General features: G+C 35.1%; 1 protein-coding gene and 1 long non-coding RNA gene across 2 annotated transcripts in view; one reads left to right on the top strand and one right to left on the bottom strand.

The window, feature by feature from the left end:
* Nucleotides 1-10,756: 10,756 nt before the first annotated feature.
* LOC127834000 (uncharacterized) lies at nucleotides 10,757-18,572 on the top strand. The gene is made up of 4 exons (XR_008027723.1): nucleotides 10,757-10,807; nucleotides 12,413-12,497; nucleotides 17,724-17,837; nucleotides 18,309-18,572. It is a non-coding gene; the product is annotated as an uncharacterized LOC127834000 (long non-coding RNA).
* A 2,254-nt stretch (nucleotides 18,573-20,826) lies between these two features.
* LOC127835967 (centrosomal protein of 295 kDa-like) overlaps nucleotides 20,827-24,211 on the bottom strand; it is a 13,223-nt gene continuing 9,838 nt past the window's right edge. Inside the window, exon 6 of the mRNA XM_052362385.1 lies at nucleotides 20,827-20,972. Within this exon, the coding sequence (XP_052218345.1) occupies nucleotides 20,827-20,972 (146 nt within the window). The remainder of the gene's footprint in view (nucleotides 20,973-24,211) is intronic.

The following is a 24,211-nucleotide window of genomic DNA, read 5'->3' as shown; positions in this document are numbered from 1 at the left end:
ATTTACATTTGAGGAAATGGTTTTGGTTGAGGCACCAGGAAACAACCATTCATATGTAAATCCTGTTTGGTTTAAAATTTTGCGAACTTCAAAGGGCAAATTAACAGTATCAATTTATGTTTCAATTTCTAATCTTTGCATGTTAATGACAATAGTAAGCAGGGCTCCCCTGGCCCAAAAAGTTCTGTAGCCAACATTTAAGCCAAATGGGTTTTTTTGTAGCCAAATTTTAGAAACGTTAGCCAAAGTTTTAGCAAAGCATTCGGAACCGCCTGTTGTAAGTTTAGGCTAAGGGGTGTAAAAGAAGAAACTACAAAACGAAGCTTTAATGTTCATTACTATAATTTGCATAACAAAAATTAACAGTTTACAACACACCATTTATAGAAGTACATACATCATTACTTGAGCACATGTTCATAAAATAAGCACATGATAAATATACATTACATGAACACACGATATTTTGAACATACATTTTAGCAAAAGGCCATAATCCACATCATGTGTGCATAACAAAAAAACATCAGTTTACAACAAACACAACATTTATAGATATACACACATCATAAGTCAAGCACGTGTTAATAAAATAAGCACATGATAAATTTACATTACATGAACACATGATGTCCTGAACATACATTTTAGCAGACGGCCATAATCCACCTCGACTTCATTTACATTACATGAGCACATGATGTCATGAACATATATTTTAGCAGAAGGCAATACTCCGCCTCGACTTCAATCCAGCCCAAATCTTGAAAGCACGTTTGATATCAAACTTTTCCATTGGTGGGCTGTCTATGTCAACAAGTTCTCCAAGTTGTCAATTTTAATAGAATTTCTGAGATATGTTTTTTACTAACCCCCCCCCCCTCACAGTCAGCTGTTGCCACTGGAGCTAACAGTAATCTGCAGGCTAATTCAGCACTGCCCGGATAAGTTTCTTTGTTTCTGATGACAAAATTGCATGCAGTAGAAATGTCTTTTACATACTTGTTGCCACTCAAAACACTGGTCCTGCAGAATTTAGAAAAAAAAGTTTTTAATTCTTGTTTTGTACCCTCATGGCCGAAAGAAGTCAAATAGTCAAATAGTGTGTTGATTTAATTGTCAATCTCCTGATCCTTAATTTGAGGGCTAAAAAAATTGTCAGGGCAGTCAAAATGGCTGAATCATCTTTGTCAGAGAATCTCTCATTCAAACTTTTCAGCATGTTTTAACAAATTTTGCACAGACACTCCTGGCCTCTTGTCTTTGATTCACCACATCCCTAATTGTATATCCTAGAAATTCAAATGTACAAAGGCCATCCTTATCAATTTGAGGCTCAGATGGGACTTGAGTCAAGAATTTGGACAGTTTGTCACCTGATTTACCATATTTTATTTCTGCCAAAGAGTCAATGGTAGCAGCGAGAAGTGGATGTATTTCTGCAAAGTTAAGGTCTTGTTTTTGGAAGGATTTGGACAGGATTGCCAAAGGTTCTAAACAGTCTGCCAAAAAGTGAGAAACATACAAGAATTTGAAGGTTGTTATGGGTTTGTGCAGAGAAAGTGCTTTGGCAGCAGTTTCCTCCAGGAACACGGACACCAAACAATCATAATTTGCAATAATGGCATTCACAGACCCTTCAAAGCTAAGCCACCTAGTGTGAAACATTTCTTTGAACTTCTTTGTTCCCCCATTTAGTACCATCTAAAATTTGGAAAGAGTGGACATGTGTTTGGAGAATTTTGAAAGAATTTGTAAACATAATTCAGAATCTCTTGGTATTTCACCAAATATGGAATGGTATCGGCTGCCCCAGCACAACTCAATTCCAACCAATGTGCTATGCAGTGTGTTGCCAACACACCTGTTACTGCACGCTTCAGACGGTCGACTACCCCATAATTTCGCCCAACCATTACAGAAGCCCCTTCAGTGCTCACCCCACATAAATTGTGAATGGCAATTCCTTTTCTACCAAGCAAATTAACTACATTCTCACATATGCTCTCTGCATTTGCTCTTTGAAGTTCAGCCACACCTAAAAAGTTAGTATGTGGCAAAGCCATTCCAAACTCATCAGTTTCCAAAAGTTTAACATAGGTCACTAAATTTTGCTTTACTGAAATGTCTGTACTCTCATCAATCATGATACTGTACTTGCATGATGTCTGTATCTTCTGGAGAAGATCACTTCTCAGAACATCTGCCATACAGTTTTGAAATTCCGACACACTGGAGCTGTGTTCATATGACGTGTGGCTGTCAACTCGAAGATCATTGAGCTGGGTTGCACCATGAAAATATATAAATACAAATTTGCAACCTGAAAATATAATTTATGATTTCAAAATATATTTTGTTAAATATATTTAGCAAACTTAAACAAAATTAAATTTTAAAAATCAATTTAAATTAAATTAAATTTGTTTTAAAGAGTATTTATTTATTTTTTTACCTGCAAGACACACAATCTGTTCAGATCTGGAACCAGCGATGATGCTAGAGTATGTTGTGCAGCAAGTACACATTAGTCATAGCCGACACTACAGCTGCTTCACTTTTGGATATTGCTGTAGCCTGGGGCTTTTGTCATTGATGTTTTCAGACTAGAAGCTTGTGGGGCCTCTTTGTGATCTGAAATAAACAAAATCAAAAATGCTAAATTTCAAAACAAAAAGCTCATTTTGAAAAGTGTCAATATATATTATTATGAACATAACAAACTTTTATAGTTATTTTTAATATATTATTAATAATATAAAAATATTCATGTATATACATTTTAATATTGATTGTCATTCTTTTTATTACCTTTTGATTGTTCGTGTTTTGAAATGTTGTCTTTTTTCAACATACTACACCCAGATGTGAATGAATTTGATTTTTGAAACTTTATGCATATTTTGCAATACATCGTTTTTTATTTTGCATTATATTCCAACCACTTAAATTCCGAAAGCCAAACATCTTTGAATGATCTATTATCAGATTTGATTTTTTTTTGAGACCGTGTAATTTGATTCGTCCAAAGGACGCTTATTGCCTATGGTCGCCATAATGACAGTCGCAGTTTCCGACACTTTCGCCGAAAATGTCAAGGGTTTTATACCCGTTTATCTATCGCCATTCACAAGTGTTGCACATTTAGCCTTTAATCATTACAAACATTACGAACTTCTCGAAATTAAAATCATTTATCAACTTCTTTACTTACGTGAATTGTGTGACTTAGTTGATAATTCGCTAACGGCTTTTACTCAAATTGATTGAAATCGGCAGCAATCTTTAATCTTTAATCAGATGTAATTGTTTATTTAAGCCGATAAGATGTAAGGTTACACCATTGTTTTGTTTTTACACCAGTCATTTTCCTTTGTCTCGATGACCGGTTTTGACCGGTCTTAATGCAGACTGCTAATCAATTTTCCGGGTCAATAACACGGCGATGTATTGAAGCACAGTCTACAGCTGAAAGAGTTTACTTTCTGGGACGGCATTTGTAAGGAAAGAAATCGTTCGCCGAACGTGTCGCCAAACGATTATTTTATTCGCCAAATTTGCTCAATTTTCGCCATTGACGAATCTGGCGAACGACAGCGGGAGCTTGAATCAAGCTATTTTATGCATATGTGGTGTCAATCCTTAATTGTAATTGAGAAGTATGGGGATTTATTTCGGCAACTAATATTGAACGAATTCACAGAAGGTTCTGTAAAAGACTGATAAATGTAAAACTGTCAACAAATTCAATGTTACTTGTGAGAAATGTTTCTTAGAAAGTAATACGCGTCTTAACGGTTCGATCTAGTATTTACTCTATTTAAATCATAACAACAACAATGACGTCACCGTCATCGACGGTCGACGTTAACGCGCCATTGCGGCAAAGCATGACGTTACATATTCTCAACATTCTGGGGGCCTCGAAAAGTAATAAATAGAAAACAATATAACGTTTGAAAAAGTCATCAAATATTTATGTTTATTACCATTAAAAGCAAGGAAAATAGAAAAGTCATTTCTAAATCATGCTTTTCGACCATGAATGTCATTTAAGAAATTAAATTCCTGAACATGTCCTTTTAAATTATTTCGAATGCAATCACAATCACATCACAATGTCAAAAACGTGTCTATGGGCACTCAATTGGATAAAGTCGTGTAATTGGGCGCGTCGACACTCCTTGGCTGGAGCAAACAACTGCATTGCGTACACATCCATCGTTACCCGGAAGCAGCTGTTCCACGACCCCGAGTTTCCACTTTTAGCGCTGACCGTCGTCATGGATATGTTGATTATCTTACCGCAAATGACGGTTAAGGTCGTCGTCTTCCTGTACGTCGTATTCTTCGAGCTGGATGTCGGCGCGCTTGACTTCTTTTTTCAATGGCATCCCCGGCGATAGTCGGTCTATCTGAATCCCCGGACTTCAGGGCGGCGACATCGTGTCAAATGCTTCGAGAATTCCTTCGATTGCCATGCCCTTTACGGGCGTTATTGACGGAATAGGAGAGAAATCCGTTTGGGTGCTTTCTTCGAAATATTTTGAGGTTTTCTTGCTCGCAATATTCAGAATTTCTTTCTTTTTCTTGTTCAGCTGTTCTCGTTTCCTAAGACGATTGATTTGGGTGGACGGCGTCCGGAGGTTCTGACGCAAAGACGGCGTCCGCGTTTCTTTACGCGTTGACGGCGTCCAAGTCGCAAGACTCGTGCTGGTAGCGCGATGTACAGAGTTGAGCGAGATCCCGTTCCCTGAGAGGTTTGTAGCACTGCGCTGGAGAGATTTCGTTGGGGACATTGAAGGTTCTGTATCCGTGGTTGTTTTCTTGTCCGTATATAGCTCCTCTAGGAGTGTCTTGAGCCTGTTTTTCGAAAGCTTACGCTTCGACGTATCCATGTCCATACTCTACATACCGTTCGCCTTGTCCACAAGGGCGTCCTTCCACGCCCGGGGATTCTCCTTCCGGTGGATGCGCTCGAGGGGGTGCATGGTGGAGGCAGGGGGCATTGTGGGCATGGGCGCGGAGAATTCTTCTTCTAGTGCGGTGGGCGAGCGCGTGAGTCTAGCTGGAGTACGTTGCGGCATCGATGAGGATTGATGGTTCGGGACGTGAGAAGATCGATCTCTCGCTCGAGATGGAGTGACGGGTTGCGGAGAATCTCTAGCACATCAGTTGCAGTGTAATGAAGACCGGCGGGATAAACGGGCTGTCCAGTAGGCGCTGTGGTTGAAGTGTGTATCCTAGAAAGCAACTCAGTGAAAGTCGATTGTAGCTCAAAAGATGTGGTCAAGAACCCAAGATGGCGCTGTGGCGGAAATCGTGGATTTTCCTGAATGTGCGGTTTTGAAACATTGTGGAGCCATACTGGCGTTGTGGTGAAAGTCGGGAGTGACCAAGTCTGCGTGATTGCGGAGTTTTGCGGTAGTCCAGTAACTACATCGACAGTAGTTGGTTGTAGCCCGTAGGGTGCGTGTGCGGTGGAACTCGATGAAAGGTCATATAGTGCTTCGGCGGATGCGAGTGTTACAAGCGTGCTCTCATCAGTGGTGATTGAAGCCGACGGCAGACCTGGGAGGTAAACTGTTTTATTGTTCTTATCTGGTGACATAAACTCTTTCTTTAATTTCTGTAACTTCCGTTTAAGCTGATTCGTGTACGTCGCTGTTTTCTTCATCTCTTCGGGAATTCGCTCAACTTCTGTTTGACTTAAAATCTTCTCATCAATCGCTTTTAACGAGTCCAATACTTCTGAAATGTTGTTCAAAATCATCTCGATGGAGTCAAGACCATCTTCATCTTTTGCAGTCTGTAATTCTTCAAGTTCATGTGCGATGATTGCTCTACTCCCATTTTGGATAGACAATACTCTCTGTAGATCTTGTTTCATTTTCATTTTTCGTCACGGCACCATAATTTGTGAGAAATGTTGCTAAGAAAGTACTACGCGTCTTAACGGTTCGAATTTTTATTTACTCTATTTAAATCATAACAACAACAATGACGTCACCGTCATCGACGGCCGACGTTAACGCGCCATGGCGGCAAAGCATGACGTTACATATTCTCAACATCACTGTATGCTGAATTTGGTCGATTTCCTTTATACATTGGTAGATACCTAAGAATTGTTAAATATTTTTTAATTTCATCAAAAGAAACAAGGAAATTGTATCCTTACAGTTCAACCTAACATCTATTGGCATTTCCATATCTTTTATAATACAAATGAATTCATCGACCTTGTGGCTTTGCCATAAAATGTATTCGTAGATATAAATGAGCCCCCACTTGACATCACAATTCCAAGGTAGTTAAAATTGCTAACTCTCGATATCGTTTTCTTTGTAGGTCCATTTGTGGTTTTTGCTTAGCGCGCCGCTTTTTCGGAAAATCAATATTTTTTTCAATATTAACAGTTTAATTCCATTCATTGCAATATTATTCAACGATTCCTGGAGTCCTTCTTTAGTTTCTGAGAAAATGACAGCATCATCCGCAAATAGAAGGAGATAAATAGACAATTGATCTAACGTTATTCCATCGTTAATTTCGTTTTGCAAATTAAATTCTATATCATTAATAAATAACGAAAACATGATCAGCGATGTTAAGGCCCGAAAGTGAGTCCATGTGTTTTACTTGTAGTTTGAACTCACTATACATAGAGTGCAAGTGAATTTAACTTGCCGTCGATTCCCGATAAAATCATATTATGCCATAGCTCTCCGCTATATAAAAGGTCGTAGACCTTCCGGTAATCAACACGAAGCAGAAAAATTGGTTTTTACTATATATTTCCTTTTCTATTAAATGTTTAAGAATGAAACTTGCATCTACAGTACTGCAATTGGGTTTGTATCCGACATGAGCGTCGGTAAGAATGTCATGGGTTTCTGTAAAAGATTGTAAGCGTTCAATTAAAAGGATCACACTTGTACATAGTTTCGCAAAACAGCTTAACGGCGTGATGCCTCTAAATTTATTTGGATCAGAACTATCGCCCCGTTTATGTAAAGGAATAATAACTCCCGTTGACCAGTAAGCATTCATAAATAATATTGTTTGAGGCTGCCTTATTATTATTTAAACAAACGCCTTGTAGCTTTAATTATTTCTTCTTCGGAAATGGTGTGTCTAGATCTGGGTAAGAGCTGATTGGATTTTCTATATAATCAAACTGCCGTAAATAACTATCACTTTCGTCGTTGTTTACGTTAACGTCAGCCTCAGAAGCGTACGTATTGAAATATTCATAGAATTGTTGCAGCGATATATTATCCGCTTTCGTTGATACCGTTTTTTGTTTGAATAATTTCCAGAATCCGCGATTTTTTTTGCGACTTATGTTATTTAATTTAATTTCACAACCTGTTCTCTGTAACACTTAAGATTTTATTTATGTTAAACTCAGATTTTATTTTTCCGACATAAATGGTTGTTCGTGTATGCATATTCTTATTAAAATTGTAGTGGTAAACAGTTTGAGTATATTCTGTCCGTTTTCGTTTGCATTTTTCGTTTAACCAGCGTTGTTCATCGGTGTCAGCGGAAGTTATTAGTTATTAACTATGATTGGAAATAACATTATTGCTAATTACATGTTTTAAAATATTTTTTACCTCGTTTATTTAGGAAATCAGTGAACTCAGAGACTAATATTAATAAATCCGGATCGCATCGCGAGTGAATACCTGATTGCAAATTTTGTTCTAGTTCTTGAGCACCCTTTAATATGTCGTGCACGAAATTATCCCTGTAATCTGATTTCCATTTAACGTATACGCGCTGATTATTTTTACAGTTAGTAACCGGATTGTTCATGCTCAGAGCAAATGTCCCTGGGACATGATTAGAGAATTCCGTGAAATCGTGCACCTTAAAATATGTTAAATCGTAATTTTTTTGACTGATGCTAACAGATAGTCTACTGTACTTCCCCGTTTATGTATAAAACAAGTTAATTGCCAACTCCTTTATCTGGAAATAGTATACCGTTTACAATTCTTATGTTAGTAGATTTACACACGTATAACAAATAATCATCAAATCTATTTGCACCAGGGTTACAGGCTGACCTTTAAAATAAATCAAAATCACTTAAGTTTCTGTCATTGTCAATAATATCAGCTTTATGAACGGTTCTAGCATTTGCTTCACCAGTGATAAATACTTTCCGTTTACTATAACAAAGATAATATCGGATTCAAACAGTTGAAAAATGTTAACATCATACATATCATGGGTTGGTGAATTCTCAGATGGAATATACATAACAACTAAATACATATCATTTTCAATATTGAAATGTGTTTTATCTATGTTAAGCCCTAGCAAAAAGTCAATGTTATTTCTTTTGTATACAAGATGATCCTGTCGCTCGAACGCCTTGCTCTACGGCGTTGAAAGCGTCTGTACAAGTGCATAGGATTGATGTAAACTTTAAAGTCAATTATTGAATTTATATTAGTCCTGGTCTCAATTAAACAGGTTATATCATGTTCAACCAAAAATGACGAAAGTTTGCTGCCACCGCTCTTTGTAGAAGATAACCCTTCAATATTCAAAGAGATAACTTTTAGTGCTATCGCACTGTTGTCGTATTCGACGTACAGCTGTTTGTTGATAAAAAACATTTCGACCTTAATATAGGCTTCTTTGCCATCTGAGCGTGCCGCCCTCATAATCGGAACCAGCTTTCTTCGTTTCTTCATAACGATGCTTTTTTGACACATTCAAATATTACTTTTAGAGCCGAAAATGGGTGTTATGGCGCGTTGGCTAGCGTAGCTAAAGCCCTTTCTACACAGTTGCGAAGTTTCGCAGTCTGGTCAGGAGCCGCGCCGTGCGCTATAAGTCACGTAAGGTTTCGTCGTCTCATTAGGTATCACCTGACAAACTGCACGGCTGGACCATAGCGACGCGGGTCAATAAAAATATGCTATTCAGTCTTTCAATAAAGAGTTCCATACAGACGGAACCGTTTTGACACTATAGTATTTCGGTAGTTTCCTTTCCTCATCTTGAAAGCAATATTGTGTTATCAACGTTTATCGATAATCAATTATTTCTTCCCTCGACGATTCAGTAACCATGTGCCGAGTCAAAATGCGGAGTATTATTTAAACATATATCACACTCAATAGAATTGGATAATGAAATGGAATTTATATGCATATAAAAATAAAACATTTTCTTTTATCTTTGTTTTTGCTTTACACAATTAAATAATGGTTTTATTGATCACTAAGTAAAATAGTATTGGATTTTTCCGTTTCTTTCCCGCTGATCTGATAGAGAATCGGCTGTTATTAAGGTTGATAACTAATAGCCTCATATGTGCACGTGTATTTGTGTATTTCAGAGTACATTTAGAAATCCTGCTGCGTCTTCGCGAGTACATCTATTGGCTGACCTGCCCATGAGACCGATAAGGAGAGCTGTGTTACGCGATTATAACGTAACACGCAGTGGACTATTTTCATAAGGCAAAATGTTATGTCAAGAGAATTCTTTCTCCACGTGACCAGCATAATGTACTACTTGTAAATACATGTAAGTAAAAGATACCTCCGCGAACTATTTCTCCGCGCGGATTGCCTTCAATCATCGATTTTTGAGTGATTTGGTGAAAGGTAGCGGTCTGCATACCGATTTTCAAAATACCACTTTTAACCTTTTTTGTTCTTGTGTGACAACCAAAAATAAATGTACATAGGGAGCTTAAACATGATGCGTTGAACAATTAACATTCCTTGCTAAATACCAATGGCAGTGTTATTCGTAAGCTCATATGTGCAGAAATATTATATGGTCGCGGACTAGTTCCGCATCTTAATGTCAAACCCATCTTCATAATTCTGCCGATAGTTGTACACATAGCAAATACATTAAAATTATAAGACATATTGCTAGTTTAGAAGGTTGCCAAGAAAAAGTAATCCATAATGAATCAGAAGTTCCGTTTAAAAATAAACAAGAGAAAGAACACATTCGTAAATAAAATATTTACGTAAAGTTTAGACAATAATACAATTGATTAAAATCTATCTGATGGGATTAAGTAGTATACGCGAGAAAAATTTATATTCCTTTAAATTGTTCTCTGCGCTTCTTGAATAATTATACTATATATACTACATACTATATATGATTATTTTATGCTTTCGGCAGTAGTTGTAGCAGAAGTACTTGCAGTCGTTCTTATGCTAGTGTTAGTAGTTGATGTAGTAGTACAATAAGTTGCAAGTGTTGAAGCTGGAGAGGGGGTAGCTGAATAAGTAGACGTAATTGAAGTTAATGTCGTATTAATAATACACATCGGACTGAACGAACAGAATCAGCACCTGTTGCAGTGTCAACAGCAACGGTTGCATAAGGATTAATGTATTTGTAAACACCTTAAATACCTAAAGTAGAAGGGCAATTAATATTTATGTTTTGTTGAAATGCCTGTCGTAATCCCTCTCGTTTTTAAAGGCTTATCGGCAGAAATTGCTCATACAGACACATTTCTTTTTTATTATCAGAGTATTTAACTTGGTGATTACTCAGTTGAGTGGTCGGACAATAATTCTACACGCAATGATAAATAATACAACTTCAGAAGCGCTGATGCTTACTTATATGCAACATTTTGTTTCCATTTTAGTCACATGTAAAAGGCTAATCGCAAATTCTATCCAAAGCCTTTGGGATTAGCATTTCTTTTTGTCATGTTAATTAAACTCAAACTGTACATAAATACCGATCGTCCAAATTGTATTATCATTATTTGGCTTGGCGTTGCAATTGGTCATATAGTAAGGTAAGTTCGTTTATATGCATTTTACATATGTTATACTTGTTTAGCTCTGTAACTGCTAGCTCAACTATTTTGTCTGACATACGGGATTATATATTTGTGTGGTATGCATGAGACGTGTAAAGCACGAGGTCACTGTGTAGATGTGTACATAGGCATTTGTTTGTAGGCTACAAATACAGGCGAAATTTGAAATCACATATACACAGTGCCTATACCACGTGACGTTTTTGGATCTGTGTTGGGAAAATAAAGCGCGACCCCGCTAACATTTTTAAGGATTTTTTTTTACATATTTCACCATTTTTAATGGGATAAAGTGGAGAGCCGCTCATTCGTAAGAGTTTTCTATAGGTATCATGATCTTTTTAAACAAATAAGTATTTTTTCAGTAAAGTACAACCGCGCGTTTGAGCGGTTAGACAAATGTCGGATCAGTGTGGGGACTTCATATCACAAACGCGCTGTTGCATTTTACTGAAAAAAATACTTATTTGTTTAAAAGATCATGATATCCCTTTATCCCATTAAAAATGATGAAATATTAAAGAATACATCATTAAAAATGCTAACTGGGTCGCGCTTTATCCTCCCATCCTCAGATCTTAAAAAGTCACGTGGTATAGGCACCGTGATATATAAATGCCAAAACGCGAATCCGAAAGTCACAACCATAAAATATTTTTTTCGTGCTAAGCAATGAATCAGTTGTGAATAATAGTAAACGACGACTTGATAGTTTCACTCTAGCTCGAGTGAAATGATACACGTTGATCATTTCATTGATGCATAATGCCAATGTTTTTCCTGTGTATTTATTATATTTACAATAAGCGGAAACCTCATCTTTAGTGTAAACCTCGATATGTTTATATAATATAATAAAACATACAATGCAATAATGTAACATATTATTGCGACAGCGATGTGGAAACCAAGGCACTATTACAACAGCAGCATGCTTCATTATCGCCGTCACGTGAAGTTTTGGTTATAATTTGTACGAACGTTTAAGACGCTTACAAACATTTTTAGCAATTTTAAAATCCTCGTTCAAGAGCATGGAATTAAAAGACAAAGCGTGTTGATTTCATGAATCGGGCACATAAGCATATTATAATGACGTCGTGCTTAACATACTTTTTTGTTTGTTTTGGTATACGCAAATCAAATAAACTATTTCGTTCATTCGTTTTTATAACTGTTATTTGTTTCACCCTTATGTAAAATGATCATTGACAATAGTTTCATTTAACGTTTCCAACTTCAAGCTCGGATAAGTCGAATTTCGGATATATCGAAGTCGCATTTGCATTCCCAAAACGACTTTGAAATAAAACAGTTCAGCTGCATTAATTACCATACTTTTAGCTATAAGTATACGTTACTATACTTTAACCAATCTGTATATTGAAAGAAAACAATGCGTTGAAATATTTGAAATTATTACTATATTTAACTTCACTGTGCATTAAAACTTTTCCAATCGCTATCAACTTCATTTTCATCCTAGCTTTAATATGAACATGATTACCATCATCACCAGTTTCACCATTATGGTCATCATTATGATCATTAATCAAATGCATGCTTATTTAATGTTTGTAGATGCATCTGTTGCTGCAACTCTCTCTGGCATGTTCGATCATTGCCGGATGTTCAACGCAGAATCGGCTTTCAATCCCAGACCCCCGTTAGTCAATTTTTGACTATATAGAGTATTTGGTATCGTTAGACTTGTTTTGAAAAGATCTTTTTTATGATACCGTTTACGTGGTTCATAATAGTCCACAAATGCCTTATTTGACAGTTCTAAAACCCGTAAGTTACTAAACGTTGAAATTGTTCAATTCCAAGATCCCGTTAGTCGATAGCCAACGAAATTTCACCATATCGACCACGTGTGCCGCTCAGCTTTGTTTACATTCCGCTTCAATTTTGTATTTTGCTTGAAACGATACAAACTGAAATGAGCCGTTTTATTAATTATGTAAGTATTATCAAGTGTGTATCTATTGCAAAATGTATACACATTTGTGTGTTTGTAATAGTTAAACAATAATAAGCACCATTGTCGTTAAACTGATAAAGAATCAACGTCCGAATTTAAATTACATCTGATAATCGGATAAAACATTCGGACAGATTGATTAAAGCCCAGTATAATTGACTGTAAATGAAATGTACTGCACAAACACATATTGCTATACAATCTACAATTTATTCCAATATGAACATTCGTCTTAAATGAATCTGTATTCTTACATGTTCCCGACAATTAAATTCATAGTTTAAATATAAAATGATAAGACATTTTAGCATTAGATTTAAATAACTAAAATTAATTAATCCAGTAAATTGTTTTACATCTAATACATTACATTCAATTGAATGTCAGTTAGGAATATACATTATGTATGAATATTGATTTTTTCCCTCTCATATAAGTTAATATAAGATGTAATAAATTGCAAACAACGCCAAAAATCTGTTTGACAGGTATTCGATATGCGATCTGCCTGTTGAACTACTGGCGACCGTGTTCTTGCACCTGGAAATCTTTGATTATTTGACAGTAATCTGCAGAGTCAACTCTTTGTTCTACAACATTGTAAACGACTCGTCAAAAGTTTGGAAATTGTGTTCGCGTTGCCTCTACTGCGTTACATCGATTATGAAGCATTCCAGAAACGTGGAAAAACTATTATTGCCGTACTCTATCTAGTCGATTAAAACATTTGAATTAGATTTTGTATTGGCGCACAGTTACTTTGAAAAACTTCGCTGTTTAATCATAGAAGAGACCCCGCTTTCGACGCTGTGTTTTATTCATAGTTCTACAAATCTAAGTGGTTGATGTATCAGGCTGCTCCAACTTCTGTGACAGAGACTTTGAAGGTCATGTCGATTGTTCAAAACAAGAAAAACTGTATGTAAGCTTTACAAGCTTATGACCAGAAACAATTAAATGCATTTGTAATCGAAAATCATTGAAAATTTCGGATGCCTGTAATGTATACTTAAAAATAGTTCATTGTGAGAACATTTTCAGCAACACCGTTGGGACATTATTTTCAATGCATATATCTTTATGTCCTTCAGTCAATAGAAGTGAATTGGACAAACGTGTAAGCGACATGTTCTTTGAGACAAGTGTCCATATACATGAACTTCAAGTATGAACAGATTTAACCTGTTGGATACGCTACGTCTTTTTGACGAGTATGAAATTGATCCTAAAGAGCATGTAGGCAATGATGAACTGTTCGCCGACAAGGACTAATGACTTAACAGTGCACATTTGTGACACAAACAAGGCTCCTAGTTCGCTTTTCACGGATAACTTTGATATTGATTGTGATCAAAACACATATTGATCTCAACATAAATGTCAATAATAAACACTTTGTGATAAACCAAGAAATTGAGCCACTTCAAAAGAATGTCTTTACTGACAAGGATATTGAAAACGTGAATGTAAATGGGCATAACGAAAATTATGCAGTGGACGTTATTACTGAAGACCATCAAACCATTCTACATAGCATAAGTCCTAATGAAGACCGCTTTGTTGCTGAAAAAGAAACAAACTGATTTAAAGCAATGATAATGAGAATTATATTATCGATAAAGTAAATGTGAATGCTGATAATAATGCCACGTTACTAGTCAACCTGCTAACAGAAGACAGCCAATTAGAAGTAGTTGATGCTGCTATGAACCATGAACACATTTTTCCAGAAAACAGTAAACAACGAGGCAGAAAACTTACAAGAGATCCTATGTCCTTGGCAAAGAATGAAAAGAAGGTTATAAGACAATCTGGGCAAGAATATACACATTTGAAAGGTGTGATTGTACAAATCAAAACAATTAATTTGAACATAGATTGCGAAGGGAAGGTGCCGATTTAAATGTAGTAAGGTATTTCCGAAAAAATCAGCAGATAAATAAACAAAGAGTTTTGGTCACTTACTGATGATAAAAAGTATGTGTTATTTGCAAAAACAATTGAAAAACGAAGTAATGACACTAACAAAACAAATTGCAGAAGAAAGTATACATACACATATTATCTGTTAAAAGACAATGACAAGTTCAAGAGTGTGTAAAGAATTTACTTAAGGTGATAAGAGTAGATGAAATGTAGAGTCAGAATCTGCATGAAAAGATTTCAAAAGGTGAAGGAGATTACCAAGATATGAGAGGACGTAACACAACAAAGCGAATACCGCAACGTGACATAGATTTTATAGAACACATATACAGTCGTTCAAAAGACGACCGTCGCATTACTGTCCCGCAAACAGTTCAGTTGAATATTTAGATGCTAACTTGTAGTTAAAAGCAATATATGAATTGTACATAGACAAATGCAAGGCTGAAAGCTTCACACCATTAAAGAATAGCCAATACAGGAATATATTTAGCAAGGAATTTAACATTATTTAAAAAAACATAAAAGGATAGGTGTGATGTTGTGACATAGAAAAGGGTGAACTCTGAAAGCGTGGAGAATCCGAAATATATTGGCCACATAAAGATCGTAATGAATCTCAGCAGATCGAGAAAAAAGATCGTTTAGAATCAAAGCGCTCTGATAATCGTCAAGTTACAGTGTATTTTGACTTGGAAAATGTTATTTTCCTACCCAGGGCAGAGGTGAAAAAAATTTCTATAAGAGAAAGTGTCGGTATATAATTTAACGGCTCATTGTTCAAAGGACAGGTCACTGCTACAATGATATATGGACGGAGGCTGATGCGGGGAGAAGGGCAAATGAAATGGCAAGTGGACTTATAGCAGTACTATATCCAATTAAGTACAACACATCCAGATGTAAAAAAAATCGCATTGTGGTCAGATTCATGTGTTCCTCAGAATCGCAATAGTGCGATGACACTAGCTTTGAAATTGTTCATGAACACCAGTGATGTTGAAGAAATTGTCCAAAAGTTCCGCTGCCCCGGGCATTCTGAAATACAGGAAGTCGACAACGTCCATAGTGACATTGAAAAAGGTATTCAAAGTGTGTGAAGTGTACAGTCCAGTTTCCCTAATTAGAACCATGAAGACTGTTTGACGTGAAGCCGATTTCAATATCATTCAAATGACCAAAAAGCACTTTAATGACTACCTAAAAGCAACATAGTCATTAAATTCAGCAATATACCCTTTACAAAAGGTGAAGTGTCTTCGATATGAAAAACCCCGACCTATGGATGTTGACCTGAAACTTTCGTTTTCCGATGTGTCATACGTACAGTAACTATTTATGGCATGCAACCGACGAGGAATGCAGTTCACACAGCTGCGTTGCCATTAGCACCCTGCTCAGAAAACAGCCAGTTCTGTCTTTAGAAAAAATACGCGATCTTACCAGTATGTCTGAATACATGAGTCCAATCGACAGTCAATACTACAATTCCAAGAAACTTTTCCTTGAAAATGACAAAGTTACAGACCAAAGTAAAACTGATGATACTCACACGACTGCTGGACACGAGATGATTGTATAAAGCAACCAATGATCAGCTAACGGACTTGGTGCTGATAAACGTGTTTTTTTTTTTGCTAGGAGTTATTTATGCTTAAATTAATCCATAAACGTTTTAGTTAACTTTGTGAGTTTGTTGGTTGTGTTTTCTTGTTTAAAAAATATTATAGTCAATGATAACACTTTAATTTCTGATGGGTTATTACATGTAAGTATTATACTTACATGCACGTTGGTTTGCAAAGTATTTAAAGTGTACTTTTACATTACGACAAATTTTGATTAAGTAAACTTGTTAAGGACTGTACAATAATCAGTTTGTTTAAGTTAAAGTACATGTTCGTTTTTGTTTTTTCTTTTTCTTCATAGCATGTTTAATAATTATCTTGAGTGCCTAATGCAGCCAAATGGATGTTATGATAATAAAGCTTCAGAAGAATAGTATATAGTGTTTTAAAAAGAGCTTCATCAAATTATAGTGATCTATGATCGTAAGACCTACTTGGCCACTAACGCTAAAAACAATTGACTTTCTGGAAAATTAGCCGACAGTTATTTTCTATTAATATTTTAGTAATTTTAAATGTATAAAACATTTTAAATTAATTAATTTAACGTGATAAATCTTCAGAAGCTGACCTTCGAGTTTGCACAATTAAAAACTAAAACCCGTAAGTCGGTATGTGATCAATATTTTGATGATCAAAACCACGTAACTTCTTACAGGTGTTTGGAATTTAATAAAATCTTATATTTCGTAAATTTCTACACTCTAAACTAAAATATAAACACCTGTTCCTATAATTGACTACTAAAGAGACGTATATTTATGAAAATTTACCTGCCTTAAGCTAATCGTAGTTTGACTACATATGCCAAATTTTAAAGCTGTTGCTATTACAGAAAACAAGGTATTCGGATCCAAATTTTTAAATCACGTTTTCTCGAAATGAGAGAAAAATGACTTACGGGGGTCTGGAATTGACGCGACGAAATATGTCCTAGTTGTATGCTTCTTGATTCAATAAAACCTGTGGATGAGAGTAGTATTTACGAGTTTAAAATCGCACATTTAAATGCTTGCGTTGTTTCAGAGCAATATGATGTACCTCTATACATAGACTGATATATTATCATTTAATTTTCCTGATATAAGAATTATATCAGGCAACTTTTGTCGGGTCGATATCAGCTTTGTGGTATGACAACTCAGATCATTGCACAATAATTTCAATAAATCCATTAAATTATTAATAGTTTTTCAGTTCGATGCCAGCAACGGAGCAATATTCCTCTCGGAATTGCGACTACTTTGTTTATTTCTGATCTTTGGTAGTCTTATATTGATTTTTGTTTTGTCCATCGTAAAATTCGAAATTATCAAATGAGTAGAGTATCTGAAAAATGAGCACTTATTTACAGGCTACTGCTATTACAAGGGAAAATGGTACGAGCACGGTTCGGTGTTCCAAGACAAATGCAATACTTGTTGGTGCTACTACGGGTCTGTAGGATGCACGGATATTAACTGCGGAGGTATTATATCATCTTCATGCCTTCAATTGTCATTTTATGCCAGACATAAGAATGTAAAAGAATGTATATATAAAATTAAATTATTAACGAGCGTTATTTAATTAATAAATAAATAAATAACAAAATAAATAACAAAATAATATATAACTTAATAAAAAATAAAATTATATATATATGTTTATATATAATATATATATATATATATATATATATATATATTATATATATATGTGTGTGTATTGCGAGTTTGCTCGCTTCAGTTGTGAGAGTGTACTCGTTTTAATTGTGAGTGCACTCGTTTTATTGTGAGCGCACTCGTTGTAATTGTGAGTGCATTCGTTTCAATAGTGAGTGCACTCGTTGTAATTGTGAGTGCACTTGTTTCAATTGTGAGTGCACTCGTTACAATTGTGAATGAACTCGTTTCACTTGTGAGATTACTCGCTTCAATTGTGAATGTACTCGTTTTAGAAAAACCAGGCGTATGTCCTTGGCCCGGCGTCGGGACATGCATTCAAGCGTGCTATTCCGATCGTGACTGCCCGGGTGTAAAGAAATGCTGTTACAATGGCTGCGGATATACCTGTCAACAACCACAGTTTTGGCCGTAACACAGAGTTTTTTCCGATTTTTGAAGAAGTGACCCTTTTCTGCAATATAATGAATGTATGTTACGTTACATTACTCAAAAATGTATGTACAAAGGTCAATGTACATATGTAAACGTTGTAATAAACTATCACTTCTAGCAGTTTCTGTTCTTTTATGTTCGACAATAATATGACACCAATAGAACCAACCCAAACAGCGTTACATTATATTTAATTCAAAAATCCACGTCACGCAAAGTATAGTAAGAAAATAATTTTTGTAAAGCTATTGCAATAGCAAGTATCTTTATATCATGGAATTATTTACAGCTACATATGAGATATCATTGCCGTGATCTTCATGAAGGCGGTGTTCTTACCTTGATATAATAAATAAAAATATAAATAAATCATCATCAATCAATCAATCAATCATCATCATCAATCAATCATCAATCAATCAATCAATCATCAATCAAAATCAATCAAATCAATCATCAATCATCAATCAATCACATCAATCATCAATCATCAATCAATCAATCAATAATCATCAATCAATCATCAACAATATTATAATTACTTAATTTACCATAAATATAATATTAAATAAATAAAAAGGAATAATAAATAACAAACTGATGAATGTATCTATTATTAATGCATGAATGAATGAATGAATAAATAACTAAATAAATACACTGACCTTGATATAAAGACGATTGGTTGCCCTTGTCTAGCATAATACTACAGAAAAAATATGCATGCACCGAGGGTTCGCGCATTTATAAAATGCAACGAATGCAATGCACAGCCGATAAGATAAACTGATGATACTGAAAATTTTAAACAGTAATTATTACATAGCATTAATCATAGATATATAATATTATATAAACCGATATGGTGTTCCCATTACTGACCTCGCAAACCAAATTGCTTTTAAAAAGCATGACGTCAACGGAAGCGTAACGTGCGACGTCGCGGTAGTATTATTATATGACGGCGTCATACAATGGCACGCCTTTTAACAATTAAGATTTCAAATTATATCACATTATGATTTTAACAATAGTTACACTAAAAATAAATGAATAATAAGATGATGTACAATGCATGAAGTCAAACGTTGAGGCGGACACGTGCGACGTCGCGGTAAATATTATACATGACGGCGTCATACAATGACGCGCCTTTAAACAATTTAAGCTTTCAAATATATCACATTATGATTTTAACAGCTAATACATGTTTTTTAGCTCTTTTAATGATGTTGAGTGCCTTTTCTACCCTTTGAACCCTGCAGGCAGTGAATTCCAATGCCTTTGTGCTGCAGCCATGAATAATTATCAAGAAAGCGCATACCATACTTCTTGAACTTACTACGAGAACTCAGTCATTTTAGAAATAAGCTGTCAGTGTTAGCATAAGTTTTGAACACGCTTCAGATACAGACCCCCCAGTACCCCGTTCCGTATTTTACTCATGTGAGCACACAGTGCTCGTTATCAGCCTTTCTGGTCGCCTGTTTTGTCGGTCGTGCGTAAATATTCATTCAAATGACATCTCTTTCAAAAACCCTTTATTAACAGGAAAAACAAAGAGGATTTCACTGAAGTCATCAATTTCATGTTTCAGTGTAAGTTAACATTAGTTAAAAAATTTAAATTTAAAATGATTTCTTAAACACCACCGATATCATTTTAGAACCAACATCCAACAAAGTGTTGACACGTATATAAGGGCACATTAATTTTATATTTACTTAACATGTGGCATAGTGTTTATTTATTAAATTATTTATAAAATGTATTAAAATATAATAAAATGTTTTTTATTTATTGAATAAAATAAAATTAGAAAATGTCTGTCTTTTGATGAATTATTGTTGGATTCAATAATATTTATTTATTTATTTATTCGTAACACATGTAAGCATATACATGTACATGTAATAGAAACATACATACTGTTGACACAATATGCAGATCTTAAAACGTAAAGCACAATTTGACAGAATTGAGAAACAAGAAGTACACAAAAGAAATTCGGCGCATGTCATGACTTTGAAATAAAGTTAAAAATTACTTTCTAAGTAATCAAAATTAAAAGACGTAAGTATTGTTGTGTTCTTTGTTTCACTTACAATGCGCAAATCAACCGCATGAAATGTTTGTCATGAATCGCACGTATATAATGTAATAATTTTCGTAGATACAAATTTTACTGCGAATGATCACCACATGTGTCTAAAAGTGGCTTATTATATATTTATGTCTTCGTCATTGAAACATTTGATATTTGATTAGACGCAGTTTTTCCACAAATTTATAACACGTTTAAATCCGCGTGATGCAAAAATTTGCCATATAACATATACGGCCACGGCCCAGCGCAGCTCAAGCCAGCCTGCGCACTTGCGTTGTTTGGCCAGAGGCTACGCTATAAAAGCCCGCAATGTCGTTGTATTTCCTGAGTATCCTCTTCAGTATGCATATCCTGACAAGACTGCGTGGATGCGCATGCTGGCGTGGAGCTTTGTTGGCTGATTTTTACGGTCTTACATCTATCGTTCAGTGTTAATGGTTTACAACTATTTTTTATTGGTCACGTGCATAGGTACATATGACATAAATAGTGAACATCGAATGGAGCTTATGTTCTTCAGTGTTTGAATAGAAGTACCTGAATGTTATAAGATCTACGAACACACGGTGTATAGGTCCAAATGAAAATAGTGTGCATGTTAAAATATAAGATCTTCTCACACGGTATTGTTATTATCGTATAATTTCATACAATCAATACTCACCGATGTTCATTCATTGTATCATGCTTTAACTCATTATTGCTGGTTGTTAATTTGGAATGAGAAGTGATGCACATGCCGTTATCATGTATACCATAATTAATAAATTGTGAAAGCAAAAGTGACAGTTTACGATAGGATTAATCGGTACAATGATATTGCATAGTAAGCATAAAGATAGATACAGTTGTTCATGGCATGACGGCTTAGAACATGACAAAATCCCTCGGATTTTTCAATCACAGTTACTAAATAAATATTGGTTATTCATAAACGTATGTACCCGTATCAACTTAATTTGACATTTGAAGTTCATATGACAACAGTACTAATCGCCCTAAAGGGGTAATATTCCTAGATTTAACAATTGAGGGCTCATCTTCTCTATACATATATAATTATATATATATATAAATACTATCGCGCACCTTAGGCGAAGCGCAAAAACACAGCACTTTGGCGATTTTTTTAACTTCTTTAAACTAAGTTTATGTTTAATAAAAATCTCAGAATTAAATATTTAAGAGAAAACATTGTAAAACTATGAAAAAATATTTTAAATTTTGCACAATTATGTTAAATATAAATTTCTAATTTTCATTTTCGACTTAATTCTATTTCCTACCTAATGCCAAAAAACCCATATAGAAATTTCACTTTACCTCTTCAATGCACTTGGAGAGAAGGGAACTTAATACTGAAAACATACTAATTTACGCTCTACTTCTCTAAGACTGTTGATAAATTTAGCAAAAATAAATATTTAGATAATAAATAATAATAAAATATATTATGCCGATACACGTCTGTAAACGTAACAGCATAAATTTATTATGCGTTTATGATACTTTTCTAACAATTTAATATAATATTTAATATTTATATATTTATGTATTATCCGCGTGCTGATTTTTCTCTGATCTAAAAATAGAACACATACACTAGTAAATGTTAGGAATTAGGGTGCACTCAGATATATACGTTTATTTGTTGAGATTCAATTGCTCTGTTCGATCACGACCTAGGCGATGCATTAAATTCATCCAAGTATTGTGTGCTTTTTGTTGGTTACTTCAGACATTTGTGGAACATCAAGACCTTACATTTATTTCGACTCACCTATGGTCGGTGTTGTGCAAACCGTTACGACATTGCTTTGCACGAATGAATCAGTGTACGCCTTTTACTTCTGCTTGTAGTTATTTGTTTACGTTTAGTGCTTGCATTTATTGCGCCTAATTTACGTCCCATTTACATACATGTATGATGCTTCGAATAGCCAATTACCTTGATGGTTATATTCTTATCAATGTAGTGTAATACAAATATTAATAAATTCTAATGTTTGATAACTGAATTAGTTCTCTGGTGGATTTTGATTAGCGTCTCTATAATGATGGCCAGCTAATGGTTATAAAAACAACAACAACGAAACAACGTAAAAAACGACATTGAATAAAGTGTGGTCATCTGCTTCGAACGTTCATTAAATACATAGCATTGCGAATTTAAAAACTATTTGATATCCCGAACCTCCACTTAGCCCAGCGATATAAAACACACATAAGTGGGAATATCTTTTTGTAATACAAATTGAAAGGCATAAAAGAGCTTATAAATAATTTAATAACGGCTGGATTAATCAATGAAGAAACCAAAGCAACAGTTATAGTTTTTCTGGGCACGATGCAATGAACGAAATAACAAGTATCAATTTTTCTTTTCGTTTGAACAAAAAAAAACACAAATAACGCGTCTGCTAATTTATTTGATGCATGTATTTGGTTTTCACTTACGCCAGTATTGTATCGAAGTATATGACAACGCATTCCTCTCTTACTGTCGTAAAAATAAGACCTCTCGATATAAATTTAACGATATGAAATAAATGTATACTTTATTATTATACTTTAAGAAGAAGAAAAACAGAACAAACAACATAACAGTGCACTCACACATATTGTGTATTACTATTATACATAATACGGGGTTCGATACATACAATATTCTCATTTGTACGAAATATTTGTTCTGATATCGCATAATTGGTATGCATTGTCAAAATTGTACGCCTGAATATCAATACGGCTATAAATAAGCATGTTGCAATATACATATATTTTGCCATACAAGTTTTATAATTTCGCTTGCATCTTTCTATTCTTTCTATTTTCCAGCATTTGAAGGAATTTTAATACAGCACTGACCGCAGTTTTATCTGATATTTTGTGATGCTATGCATTGTAGGACCATACGGATCCCCTAAAATCGCCAAAGTAAGTCAATTCATTTGATTTTTAACACTTAACTAGATCTTAATCACCTATTTAAACATGTCAAAGCATTCACACCACTATAAATCGTGGCGCTTCTGGGAGCTTTGCCCCCCCTGGACCCCCAAAACGATAACTATGCACTTTTTTGGCATTAAAAAAGGTACTTTGATGAAAGTAATAAGGCGTGACATGTTCGAGAAGTGGTTGTCAAAGCCTTCAAAATCACTAAAATCGTGGAGGTTAGGGGGGGGGTCTTCGCTCCCTGGACCCCTCTCACTATGCCCTGCACCCCCAGAGGTTCTAACTAGCGGCCCCCCTGGACCACCGGCAAAACTTTGAATATCCCCCCCCCACCCTAAACCAGATATTCCGGAGCCGCCCCTGTTGACGGGTTGTTGTTTTGAAAATCTTTCTAGGGAAGCATATTTGTTGTAATGTATATACCCTGTATTGTTCGTACCCAAATGTTTTTTTTCGTACCCAATTTTGTTTTGTGGCATACTTTTTTTGTACCGCTGAAGTGTTGTGTTTTGTACCGTTTTCTAAAATATGTATCTTGGTGGATTTGAGCACTTAATTCAAGTAAATGTGTCCAGCGTAAAGAAGCCTGTACGTCAGTTATACCCTAACACATTGATTGATCGAGGTACCTGACAGCTTTCAGTTGTTCGTCGGATAATTGACGTTCATTTATATAAA

The sequence above is a fragment of the Dreissena polymorpha genome, chromosome 6, assembly GCF_020536995.1.
Source record: "Dreissena polymorpha isolate Duluth1 chromosome 6, UMN_Dpol_1.0, whole genome shotgun sequence".
Lineage (NCBI taxonomy): Eukaryota > Metazoa > Mollusca > Bivalvia > Myida > Dreissenidae > Dreissena > Dreissena polymorpha.
The sequence above is the reverse complement of the archived record's forward strand: the minus strand, read 5'-3'. Positions and strand labels throughout refer to the sequence as shown.